This window comes from Lagenorhynchus albirostris, chromosome 16, assembly GCF_949774975.1.
Source record: "Lagenorhynchus albirostris chromosome 16, mLagAlb1.1, whole genome shotgun sequence".
NCBI classification, from domain to species: domain Eukaryota; kingdom Metazoa; phylum Chordata; class Mammalia; order Artiodactyla; family Delphinidae; genus Lagenorhynchus; species Lagenorhynchus albirostris.
The window spans coordinates 24,272,145-24,285,273 of NC_083110.1; the positions used below are offsets into that span (position 1 = coordinate 24,272,145).

Sequence of the window (13,129 nt, forward strand, 5' to 3'; positions counted from 1 at the left end):
GAGGTCTGCATCAAATGACAGAGCAGTGCACCTGATGAGCGCAGGGAGCAGCCTGTTCCTTTCAACCTTTCCCTTGGCTTTTTTTGAGATTTGTGCTGCATGCTAATTGACTTCCCCACCTCAAAATCTTTCATTCGTCGCCAGTGTACTAATGAACAATAGATTTCACATTTTTTAAGATTTTACATTTTAGATGTACATACTAGTAATACTCTTTGTGCCACATACCATTTCTTTTCCCAGATGCAAGTGGCCCTGAGATATCTGTAGAGTTTGTGAATCTTCCACTGCTTCTTGGGCCATGGCTTGCGGTAAAACACTGTAGCCCAGTGAGCAGCTTCTCCTTGAGCAGGGCTGGATGGGTCTGTTTTATGTGAGATGTGCGCCAAACCCACCTTGCGTGGCCCATTTGTGGGAGTTTTCCTGAGGCCACAGGGCAGTCTCTCTGGTTGCAGCAGCTGAGTTGCTCAATGCCTGTCTCCACACGGATAGAACAGCCTCTGGTACCCCTACCCCCCAGTTATCTTTCACCCATTTAGACATGGGCAAAACAACCCTTTTCCACTTGCACTCATACGCTGCAGCAAGAGGGAGTTATCTTCCCCTAGAGATTGAGTGAGAAGCACAAAGGATTCTTTTCCCTTTCATGTTTTTCAGGCTCCAAAGTTCCAAATTAATCTTCTTATAATTCTAACTTCTCTATCTTAATTGTTTTTATTTTGTCTACTAACCAAAGAATATTTAAACATGAGTAAGCTATAATTTTTTTATTTTTTGGCCACATGGCATGTGGGATCTTCATTCCCTGACCAGGGATCGATCCTGTGCCCCCTGTAGTGGAAGCATGGAGTCTTCACCACTGGACCGCCAGGGAAGTACCAAGTAAGCTATAATTAATAATAATAAAATAAATACCCATACCCTCACCATTGACCTCCAGAAACAGAACACAGGGCTGGGACTATAATGATCAGACCATGGGAAGCCACGGAAGTCTTTTAAAAGGTAATGATGTGGTCAGCTACCCATTTGTGAAGCTGACTCTGTGGCACAGTGGAAAATGCTTTAGAAGGGGAAAGAGACCAGCGGTACTGAGGTCAGTTATGTGGTACTAATAGTACTAATAGTAGAAATAATAACAAACACGATGTGTCACACACTATTCTAAGCACTTTGTATCTGTTAAATCATTTAATCTTCACGATAAATTATTATCCCTGCCTTACCAATGAGGAAACTGAGGCACAGAGAAGTTATAAAACTTGACTAAAGTCACACAACTAATAAGTAATAGATCCAAAATGAGAACCCATGCAGTCTGGCTTCAGAGGACAAATTTTAAGGACCATGCTATAAAGTAGAAAGGGATGAAGATCTAAACTATGACAGGGGCAGTGAGAACCGAGACAAGGGAATGGATTCAAAAGAGCTTGTGAGAGAGAAGTTGGGGCCCTCAGATACGACAGTGTTATAGCAGAGGAAGCAGCTGAGAGCTACTCCCACGAGTTCACCTTAAATGAGCAGATGGGTCACTGACCAAGGTGGGGAGTGGTGGAGAGGGTTAATAGTGTGTATACTTTTTCATGTGTGGCACCGGATTTCAAGTGCGACATGTCCAGGAGACAGATGGAAATAACAAGCCTGAAGCTCAAGAGAAAAATCTGGGCAAAAGACACAGATCTGGGAGTTATCAGTGCAAAAAAAGTAGTTAAAAGCATGGGACAGATGCAGTCACAGGGTGAGGGGGAATCAGAGCAAGCAAGAAGAGAGCTAAGGACGGAGCCTTTATGGGACACTCGTATGTAAGGGGCAGAGAAGGAACCAGTAAGGACAATCGATAAGGATGAGGAACAAGAAAAGGAAAACTTCAGGAAGGCTGAAAAGAGAATTACAAGGGGTGCGAAAAGAGGAATAATCAGTATAGTACAATGCTATAAAAAGTAAAGTACGAAAAGGAGCAAAAAATGCTTACTTATTTCTTACAATCAGAACATTATTAGAGATCTTTGCCAGAGCAGTTTTGCTGGCACACTGGCGAAGGAAGCCTTATTGCAGAGGACCAAGGGAGAGGCCAGACAGACGGCAAGGGGATACATGCACATAAACTCAAGAAACTTGCAAGGAAGGGAAGAAACTAATTGCCTCGGTAATTAGATATAGAATTGAAGGCAGGTTGTTTGTGTTTATTTTCAATGAAGAGAAAGAGTTGAAAATGCTTTCTGACAACAAGAAACTATCCAGCAGAGAAGGAAGATGAAACCTTAGGAAACAGAGGGGATCAACAGAACAAGATCTCAAAGGAGACAGGAAGGGCTGGTGTGGGAATGGGAATCATACAAAAGATGAGCAGAACACGTCCCTGCTCTTGAGCAGCTTACATTCTGGTGGAAGGAGACAGATAGCAAACAAATATACATATACGACATCAGGTGGTGCTAAGCACCATGAAGAAAACAAAATGGAAGAGAGGGAGGAGAAAGGGATTGAGGGTAAGTGTACTATTTTAGACATGGTGATCAGGTAAGGCTTCCCTGATAAAGTGACACTTGAGCAGAGACCTAAGGGAACAGCATTCCAGAGAAAGGGAACAGCAAATACAGCCATCTGAGGCAGGCTGCTTGTGGCATGACGGAGGAACAGTAAGAAGCCAGTGTATGGAATGAAACTGTGGGGAGAGGTGATGAGGTGGGAGAGGAAGGAGGACCAGGTCACAGGGGCTTACATAAGGTTCTTAGGCCCCTGTAATAACTTTGTCTTCTACTGAGTGAGGTGGCGAGCTTCTGGAGGGTTTTCAGCAGAAGAATGACACGATCCAACTGACATTTTAAAAGGAAAACTCTGGCTGCCGTGTGGAGGACACACAGTGGTAGAGGCAAGAACAGAAGCGGGAAGGCAGCTGAGAGGCTGTCGCAACACCCCAGCTGGTGGGCGTGGCAGCAGTGGAGGTGGTGAGGAGGGCGGTGGCTTTGCTAATATACTGCAGTCAGGAGTTGAAAGTGATTCTAAAAGAATTTTTGTCCTGAACAACTGAAAGAGTGAATATCAAAGAATACACTGCACTCCAGGTTCATGAAAAATTCTGTGGAGAGGGAAGGGCAGCAATGAAGTGGAGGCAGGCTGAAGCCAGACTGTGAAGCCTCCTGTGTGTCAGGCAGAGCTGTAGTCTTATTTGGTAGACCTAGGAAAGCAAGACGGGGTTGTAAGAAGCAAGATACGCAGGGGAAAACTAAAGGCTTGGAAGCCAGTTAAGAGAGATGCTGTGCTTCCTTGCATAGTTATCTTAATTTTTTTTCTGATTACAAAAATAATACATGTTTGTTATAGAAAAAATGGAAAATGCAGAAAACGACAAAAAGGAAAACAACCTTACCATCCATAGATAAGCACTTAATCTTGGGTTAAATAATTTTTAAGTCTTTTACTACAGACAGATAAACATCAATTTTAAAGAGACAGAATATTGGGCTTCCCTGGTGGTGCAGTGGTTGAGAGTCCACCTGCTGATGCAGGGGACACGGGTTCATGCCCCGGTCCGAGAAGATCCCATATGCTGCGGAGTGGCTGGGCCCGTGAGCCATGGCCGCTGAGCCTGCACGTCTGGAGCCTGTGCTCCGCAACGGGAGAGGCCACAACAGTGAGAGGCCCGCGTACCGCAAAAAAAAAAAAAAAAAAGACAATATTTTTCTATAACCTGCTTATTTCACTTAATATACCCTGAATATTTTCCCATGATATAAAATATTTTTCTCAAGTATTTAACCCAGCAATGAGAAGGGCTAACCAATAAGATATTAGTAAGGATGGAGAAAGAGGACTGATTCAAGAAAACGACTTTGTTCCTACATTCCTAAGGGGAAAATAAAATACATTCACAATGCACGTAACTCTGATTTTGCAGTTTAACTTACTTAATTGTGCATGTGGATCTCCAAGCCAAGACCTACATTATTGGGTCTAAAGTTTCTGATTAACACCATCTCATAAAGTTTAAAATATTTTAAAATATTACAACATAACTTAGGTCTAAACATAACCAAGCACTGCAAAATGCACCTCAATTTCAAATCACAATAGAATGATGCCTCTCTCCTATCAAAGAAAAAGAAGTGCAGACTTCCCTGGTGGCGCAGTGGTTAAGAATCCGCCTGCCAATGCAGGGGACACGGGTTCGATCCCTGGTCCGGGAAGATCCCACATGCTGCAGAGCAACTAAGCCCGTGAGCCACAACTACTGAGCCTGCACTCTAGAGCCCATGAGCCACAACTACTGAAGCCCGTGCACCTAGAGCCCATGCTCTGCAACAAGAGAAGCCACGGCAATGAGAAGCCTGCGCACCACAACAAAGAGTGGCCCCTGCTCGCTGCAACTAGAGAAAGCCCGCACACAGCAACAAAGACCCAACACAGCCAAAAATAAATAAATAAATAAATAAATAAAAAATAAAAGTAAGAAAAAGAAGTGGACAGGGAGCTCAGCTGTCGAGAAACGGAGCATGTAATACTAGAGGAAGGAAATTAAATTGACTAAATGAAAGAGTCCAGTTTCCAGCTTTGTCTTTCTGGCAAATTAAGATTTCTCCCTCAGAACTCTGAAGAGATTAAAGTCCTTTAAAATGTTCTAGTCTAACCTGCTCACTTTACACAAGAGGAAACGAAGCACAGACAGGCTGAGTTGCTCAGTCAGGGCAGAGGGATGGGAATCTAAGTCTCCTGGCAGCCAGTTCTGCTCTGCTATCAATTTATTGTGCACTTCCACGAAGCCAGCTCTTCATGTTATTCACCGCCTTACCCTGGCACCCAAGTTAATACCTAATTGACATATCATCAGTGCTCAATGAATAGCTGTTGCAGGTATGTATGCATGAATTCATAAATGACAAATCTTTGGGGTTCTATTAAGACAACTTAAGGGTGCTTAGAAACAATCACTAAATTTCAGGCTGCTGTCATGGATACTACATCTGACAATATGTCAGTATATTTCTAACATTATAGTCTTTGAATTCTTATTTCACTGATCCTTCCCTGGTTGACTATGAATGAGTCACAAAGCTTCTCTATACCTTTGCATCCTCATAAGTGAATTAAAAATAATATAGGGTTGCTATGAGAAAAATAATAAATTACTCTTCAGCAGCTTTACCATTTAGATAGTGCTTTGTGTTTGAAAACAGAAGCCAATTATTAATGCCTTGAATCTGAGCTCTTAGTTTAAAGGCCTGTAAGTGCTACAAAGCTCAAGCATTCCAGAGCCATCTTTATGGATGTGGAGTTGTACTGCAGAATGATCACTGACTCCCTAGAAAGTGCAAATTCCAGATTTTTCTTTGATTTTTTTTCCCCCAAATTTAATTCAGCTCTATCCAATTAACATTTCTTGAGTTCTTACTGTATACAGGCACCATGCTAGTCACTAAAAGAATTAAAAACTAAGCAAACATAGCTCTTGTCATTAAGGAGCTTACAATCTATTAAAATAACTATAAAGAGGACTTTGGTAATGACACAAGCAATACAAGGTGCTTTGGTAATTTAAATGTGGAAGACGTTACAGCTGGGTTGAGACCAGAATAGGTTACCAGGAGGATGGGCTTAGGACAGGAAGCTAACTGTACTCAATTCATCTTCGTAAATCAGCTGAAAAAATAAATGACGTAAGTAAACAAACATTCACTGAACATCAACTATGAGTCATGAATTATAAAAGCCACTGGATACACAATGCTGAATAAGACACTCCCTGCCCCCAAGAATCTTAAAGTCTACTTGAGAAAAAAGAAGGAAAGATAGCAAGAAGGAATGACAGCACTTGGACAAAAAGAGATGAGGAGTAACATGAAAGAAATTTTAGTCACAAGAAACAACATTAACAAAGACACAAAGGATCATCAAGCAGTGAAGCGGGCTAGGGTTTGGGGCAAGTCCAAGATAAGTGGAAGATCAAGTTGAAATATTAAGTTGGTTTCATCCTGGAAGATACTGACCGCTAGACTGAGGAATACGAACTAATTCAAAGGATGATGTGAAATGATGGGAGATTTTTAAGCAAGGGGAAGTCCTACTGTATATAAGCTATGGCTTAGAAAGGCTGATGTAGTAGTAGATCATAGGATCTATAGACACTGACATAAAAGTAATGTCTAGGTTATGTTTTATGAAAAGAACGAACTATAGAACAATATGAATAATGTGATCCAGTTTGTATAAAACAATACGCACGGACAGTGACTCTCAGCAGTATTTGCTCTGCTTACAATCTATCGGGGAGGAACACAGGGAGAGTCAGAGCAGGGGGAAAGGGAGTCATTTAATTTTCACTTTACCCATCTGGAAGGCTTTAATTTTATGAGAGAAAACAATATATAAAGAAGCAGCTCAGCTATGAAAGGAAGAAGGCTAACTGGAAGATGGTACAGTGATGTTGAGCTGCACAGTTGTAGACTCTAACTACATCTCTCTCATCTTCCTTTCACTAAACTTCTCAAAAGAGTGGTCTGTCTCCAATTATTCTTAATCTCCTTTTTTTGCCCCACTATGAGCATAGGCTTTACAGTCAAACACAGCTAGGTCAAACCATAATTCTACCACTTACATGTACATACTGATTACTACTGACCTTCATGTGACAAAGTATATCAAGTGTATCTGAAAAACTGTAACACGTGCCTGCTTTACGAACATTGTTTTTATTTTTAAAAAATCTTACAGATAAGCTAAAAGAAAAAAATTACTTATTATCCAAAATAACCACTGACAAGATGATTATATATTCAGACTAACTGGTTTATTTCTCTCTTGCTCTCTCTTCCCACTTTTGAGGGGAAAAAAGTAAATGTATATTTACAAATTGTTCTGTAATCTGTTTTTATCACATAATACTCTATAGTAAATAAGACAAAACCCCTGCCTCCAAGAATCTTAGAGTCTATTTGAGAAAAAGAAGGATAACAAGAAGGAAAGACAGCATTTGGACACAAAAAAGTTATTTCACTTTTGTTCTTTAAAGATTTTTTTCTGGGTAAACAATTCCAGCTTGACAGTTATTTTCTCTAGAAAACAGTCCGCTGTCTTTTGGCTTCTGTTGTTGATATTGAGGAGTCCACTGTCTAGATAACTGTCAATCCTTTGTAGGTGACTTCTTTTAAATTCTTTATCTTCAGTGTTCTGCACTTCCATCCTGATTTATCTTGATACAGCTTTCTTTTTATTTATTCTGCTTGTATTTATTCTTTTTCTCTTATCTTTGCTACTGCCTCAATCCAAGCCCCTCTAATCTCTTCACATGGACATCTCATGTGACCCTACCTCTCCGTCATTATGTCTCATCCATATGTGGAATTTGCTAGGCTTTTTCCTGCCACAGGGCTTTTGCTCTGCATTTTTTTTTGCCTAGAATTTCCCACCACCCCTTTGCCTGAAAAATCCCACTCCTCCAGACCTCAATTCAGTATCAATTCCACCAAGAGGCTTTCCTTACCCTGCCCTCCCACAGTCTAAACTGCCATATTTTCTGTCTTTAAAAGAGCACCATTTTCCCCCTGCTTCACGTTTATCACACTTTGCAATGATATATTTACGTGTTGTTAACATCTGTTTTCTCCATTAGTCTGTAAATTACATGGGGGCAATAACTGTGTCTGGCTTTACTGACCATTCTTGCTTTTTTTTCCTTTGGCCCTGCGGAGAGGCATGTGGAATCTTAGTTCCCCAACCAGGGATCGAACCCGAGCCCCCTGCAGTAGAAGTGCAGAGTCTTAACCACTGGACCACCAGGGAAGTCCCTTTACTGACCATTCTATATTCACAGCTAGCACAGTGTCTGGCACACAGTGGGCATTTAATAAAGTTTTGTTGAATAAACAAATGACCAATGAAAATCAACATTCCTTTTACATGGCATATAACACTGCCTCTAGATCTGTACTTAGTATTTATTCCCTTTTCCTAGCATGCTACTCCCTCAGCCTGCAAACTCCTTATTCAGTAAAGAAACCTGCTTTCTGAAGCCTTCCTTTACAAAATTTGCCCACATGGGCAGAGTTTTGCTGCTCATTTATGTACCACTAGAATCTCAATCACAGTCCTCAACCTAGTGTATTCTAGTTACCAACATCTGCCTCCTCCATAAGAAAGAAGCCCTAGGGTCTACTGCATCTCACATCCTGGGCATTTGAAAAATGCCTGAGGGAAAAGGGGACTGGAAATGCCCTGCAGGGTGGAATAATTGATGGTGTCAGGTCTTTGAGGAGATAAGAAGGAATGGAGTCCCAGAATAAGTAAAGGGATTAGTCTCATCAGAGTTAATGTATGCAATTCTTCAGAAAGAGAGTGAAATTGAGTGGGGTGGGTGTGATGAAAACAGGTAGACTGTGAGGGAAAAAGGAAGGAAGTTGACTTGGCTTCATGTTCTCAGTATAATGTGAGGAAGCTATTCTTCTAAAGTGGCAAGGGTGGAGGCCTGTGACAGTAAGAAACAGAACAGAATAGCCACTGTGTTCAATGCTTAAGTCTTAGCAACAGCTGACTACTAAGTAATTTGAATGCAAATTCCTTACACAGTCAGGTTTTACAAAATCCAAGGATCTATCAATAAGTGTAGCTACACTGTCCCAGCTCTGTTTCCAGAGGAAAAATTTTATCTAAGTGGTTCCATTCTTTTAAAGGTCAGGCACTTCACAGTCAAGCATTTTAAGGGAATCTTTCATCTAAAATATATGAAATCATACAAAGAAAGTTGACTGTGTTTTTATTATAACATGGCCTCTCCTCCATGCCTCTGCATTGAGCAGTGTCTCTTCACATAAAGAAACACAAATGACTGAATGTGCCTTAAGAATTGGGCCATGTCTTACTCATTTCTGTATCAATTTACATGGTCTTTCAAAATACCTTGCACAAAGGAGGCATTCAAATAGTTTTAATATTGAATTAAACAAGAGGTGTATAAGTCCCTTAGACACTGCGATTTGGGGAGGGGACTTTACAAAACTTGGTTTTTTGTTTGTTTGTTTTTTAGGCTGCACCAAATGGCTTGCAGGATCTTAGTTCCTCGACCAGGGATTGAACCTGGGCCCATGGCAGTGAAAGTGCGGAGTCCTAACCACTGGACCACCAGGGAATTTCCAGTAATGATATTAAGACACTTTTTTCTCCAGTTTTATTGAGATATAATTGACATACATCACACACACAAAAACTGATTCTATATCTTTTTTTTCCTCCCTTACACTCAAAATTCACTTCCACTGGAATTGATAGAAGATAACTGAGATCATCAATTCAAATTGAGATAAGAGAAACCTTCCAAGAGATCCTCTAGGAAAGCAAATCAATTTGGGGGCCTGCCTAGAGACACAGATTTTCCCTAGAGGGTTTTTTGTTCAGTGTGAGTTCTGTTCTACCCTGCCCTAATGAAAAGACCACACAAAAACAAACTTCCAATTCAAGTTGTGCTCCTCTGCTCACCAAAGGCCTTGCACAGACTAATAAATGGTACTCATATTGCAAAGGGCTCTGGATGCCTAGGCGAGCCTCAAAAATAGCCTGGGTTGCAGACTGAGAATTCCAAGTAGGGATCGAGGTGTGGTAATAACAAAAATTAAAAATAGCAAACATTTTTAATGTATGTTTTGATGATGTCAGTATGTGCCAAGCACTGATCTAAGCATTTTATGTATATTAATTTAATTCTAATAATCCTATGAAGTTTGTACAGTTATGATCCCTATTTTGCCCTGGTATTCACTAGATCTGCCATCCTAATATGCCATCCTTCCTGCCTCCTATTATCCTGGAAAACATGAAGGAGGCACTGAGTTCCATAAAAACTAGATTGCTACTATCAATATCTACCATCCAAGTAATTCAATAATTATCAAACTAAAAGTCTGATACTTTTTCCTACAACAAATTCCTCTTGCAAGATATTAACTTACTATTTCAGAAAAAGAAAGAATTTACACACTCCTTACAATAATAAGACCTCAAAGAAAAGGAATCAAAACTACCTGAACTTCCAGGGATTCTTCTAGGCACCTCACAATTAAAACAAAGAAGTATTCCAGAAACATACCTGTTGGAGCCATCTTTCATATGGACTTTGGCGTAAAGAACATCCACCATGCCAGGATCATCATTCATGTATTCTATCCCCGCCATCTCTACTTCCAGGGGTTTGCCCCCAGAAATGTCACTGCAAAGGAAAACACATTAGATTTTTTATAACTGTTTAAGTTAAGAGGGCTATTATATTTTGAAACATGGTTAATATACATAGTCAAATATTACAAAAATGAAGTTGTTGAGGGTTTTTTTTAACTAACATGATTTAACCGTCCTTCTAATTTCAAAATAGATACATGTTTAATGAACACAAACTAGAACCACAAGTATTTCCAAAGTCACACTATATTTATCCCAATACCAGTTTATTAGCATGTCTAAGAAATGTCTCAGAAAAGGCCAAGTGATGACAGTTCTGATTGATGAAGACATTTACTACATTGCCCATCTCTCCGGTTTTACCTTATTATTTCTACAAATTGCAGACAGTATTTCACTCATATAACAACAGTGAAGGTGCCAACTGGTATCACATCTCTAAGAGCAATTTGGCAATACTTATAAAAAGCCTTCAAGAATAGAAAAACTTTGCCCAAGCAATTCAATTTCTAGGAGCCAAACCCAAGGAAATAATTATAAATTCAGGTACATATCCAACCACAGCCAATAAAGGAAAGTTCTTTCAGAAGAATTCCAACTGATAGATGTAGAGGTAATGATGGAATTAGAATATCACCATTTTGCAACTCCTGATGAAATATTTAATCAATTCCATTATTCGTGCAAAAGATGGGGATAAAAAATTTAATATATATACATATTTATATGCTTGTACATACATAAAATCTCTGAAAGGATATAATACAAAGAAACTGCTAAAATCTGTTGCCTTCAGAGAGGAGATCAGGGTGCTTGGTGGGATAACAGTAGGCAGGAAACTCTTCACTGCATATCCTTTGTACTTTAAAATTTTTGAACCATGTAAATGTATTATTCATTAAAAAGTTAAAATAAAAAAATATATGCAAAAGAAGCCAAACGCAGAAGTGTATATACCGAATGATTCTATTTATATGACATTAGAGAACAAGCACATTTAATCTGTGGTAACAGAAATCAGAACAGCAGTTACTTTTGGGAGAAGTGAATTTACTGGAAAAGAGCATGAAGGAATTTCCTAGGGTGATGGCAATGTTCTACATTTTGATTTGGGTGAAGTTACATGGGTGTACACATTTATCAAAATTCATCAACTACACTTAACATCTGTGCATTTTACTGTAAGTAAATTACACCTCAAAGGAAAAAAATACATATATGCAAACCAAAAAGCGTGGGAGTACATGCCCCAAAATGTTAATAGTAATTATCTTCAGGTAATATTACAAGTCATATCTTGTTTATCTGCAATTTTTTTTTTTGGACGCACTGCTCGCCTTGCGGGATCTTAGTTCCCCGACAAGGGACCGAAACTGTGCTCTTGGCGGTGAAAGCGTGGAGTCCTAACGATTGGACAGCCAGGGAATTCCTGTTTATCTGCAATTTTTAGCTTTTCTAAAGTTAACATGTATTTCTTTTATGTTAAGTAAAACCCACCATCCTGCTTTCTTCCCAGGCCCCTTCAACAGACTTATGCTTCAACTAGCAAAGGCTTTGCTGTGACAACATGAAACCCAGCTAAAAATCAGCTCACCAAACAGCCTTCTCCAAGCCCCATGAGGCCAGGGACCCTATCCATCTTTTCTACTCCTATATCCCCAGCACCTGGGACAGTGCCTTATATAAAATGGGTACTCCATAAATCTCTGATAAACATTGATGGATGTACCACTATAAAGGGAGAAGATGGCCTGAACAATTTTGAGAATGTGGACACACACCTATATTGTCATTGAATAAAATGTGGTACTGGCTCAAAGACAACAGACTGTTAGGATTAATCAAAAAATAATTCCAAATAAGGCAAAACAAAAAAGTTTTCTTGATATTTAATTGAGGCCCAGGGAGATCCTTTTATAGCCTAGGAATCCTAATGGTAAAAGATTCCCTTAAGGGCTTCCCTGGTGGCGCACTGGTTGAGAGTCCACCTGCCAATGCAGGGGACACGGGTTCATGCCCCGGTCCGGGAAGATCCCATTTGCCGCGGAGCGGCTGGGCCCGTGAGCCATGGCTGCTGAGCCTGCGCGTCCGGAGCCTGTGCTCCGCAACGGGAGAGGCCACAACAGTAACAGGCCCGCGTACTGCCAAAAAAAAAAAAAAAAAGATTCCCTTAAAACACCAAGGCCGTTATTATTGCACAAGACCAGAATTTTTTAAGAAACTAAATAACTCAACTATTTTAGACAGGTACTTTAATGAGAAAAATTATGACCCTGATCATAAGTATCCCTATAACTACCTCCAATAAGTGGGATATTCCAAAACACAAGTCAAGCTCTGAATTATTATCTGATTGAAGTCTTTAGCTTCAATCAACAATACAAACTTCCCTGGTGGAGCAGTGGTTAAGAATCTGCCTGCCAATACAGGCGACATGGGCTCGAGCCGTTCCAGGAAGATCTCACATGCCGCGGAGCAACTAAGCCCATGTGCCACAACTACTGAGCCCATGTGCCACAACTACTGAAGCCCATGCGCCTAGAGTCTGTGCTCTGCAACAAGAGAAGCCACCGCAATGAGAAGCCCGTGGACCGCAACCAAAAACAGCCCCCGTGTGCCGCAACTAAAGAAAGCCTGCGCGCAGCAAAGAAGACCCAATGCAGAAATAAATAAATAAATAGATAGATAGATAGCCAGCCAATACAGTGTATCTCCATTTCTAGTTATAGTCAAAGAATTCAATATGAAAGACTGCCATTAAATCCTATCAAAGGGCAGTCAACAAAACTTTTGGGAAAAAAAAATTTAATACTAAATGTACATTCTTCTATGTTTTTTCAGCTCTAACCTTGCATAGTTAGATCACCAGAAAGCACCATACTGGTTTAGTTTCCCACTAAAATGTTTTTACTGGGTTATATTTAATGTTACACTCTCAATTTCCAGGGGTCAATACAAGAAAGAGCAA

At 40.1% G+C, this 13,129-nt stretch overlaps 1 protein-coding gene and 1 non-coding gene across 10 annotated transcripts in view; both read right to left on the reverse strand.

The window, feature by feature from the left end:
• Positions 1-13,129, reverse strand: part of ASCC1 (activating signal cointegrator 1 complex subunit 1) — a 110,325-nt gene that overhangs the window by 40,691 nt on the left and 56,505 nt on the right. For all 9 annotated transcript variants that reach the window (XR_009536182.1, XM_060126779.1, XM_060126780.1 and 6 more), the window contains one exon: positions 10,073-10,192. Coding sequence is in view for 8 of the 9 variants with exons in the window: in XM_060126779.1 (XP_059982762.1) it covers positions 10,073-10,192 (120 nt within the window). In the remaining variant the exon portion in view is untranslated. The remainder of the gene's footprint in view (positions 1-10,072; positions 10,193-13,129) is intronic.
• Positions 7,704-7,776, reverse strand: TRNAR-UCU (transfer RNA arginine (anticodon UCU)). The gene has a single exon. It is a non-coding gene; the product is annotated as a tRNA-Arg (tRNA).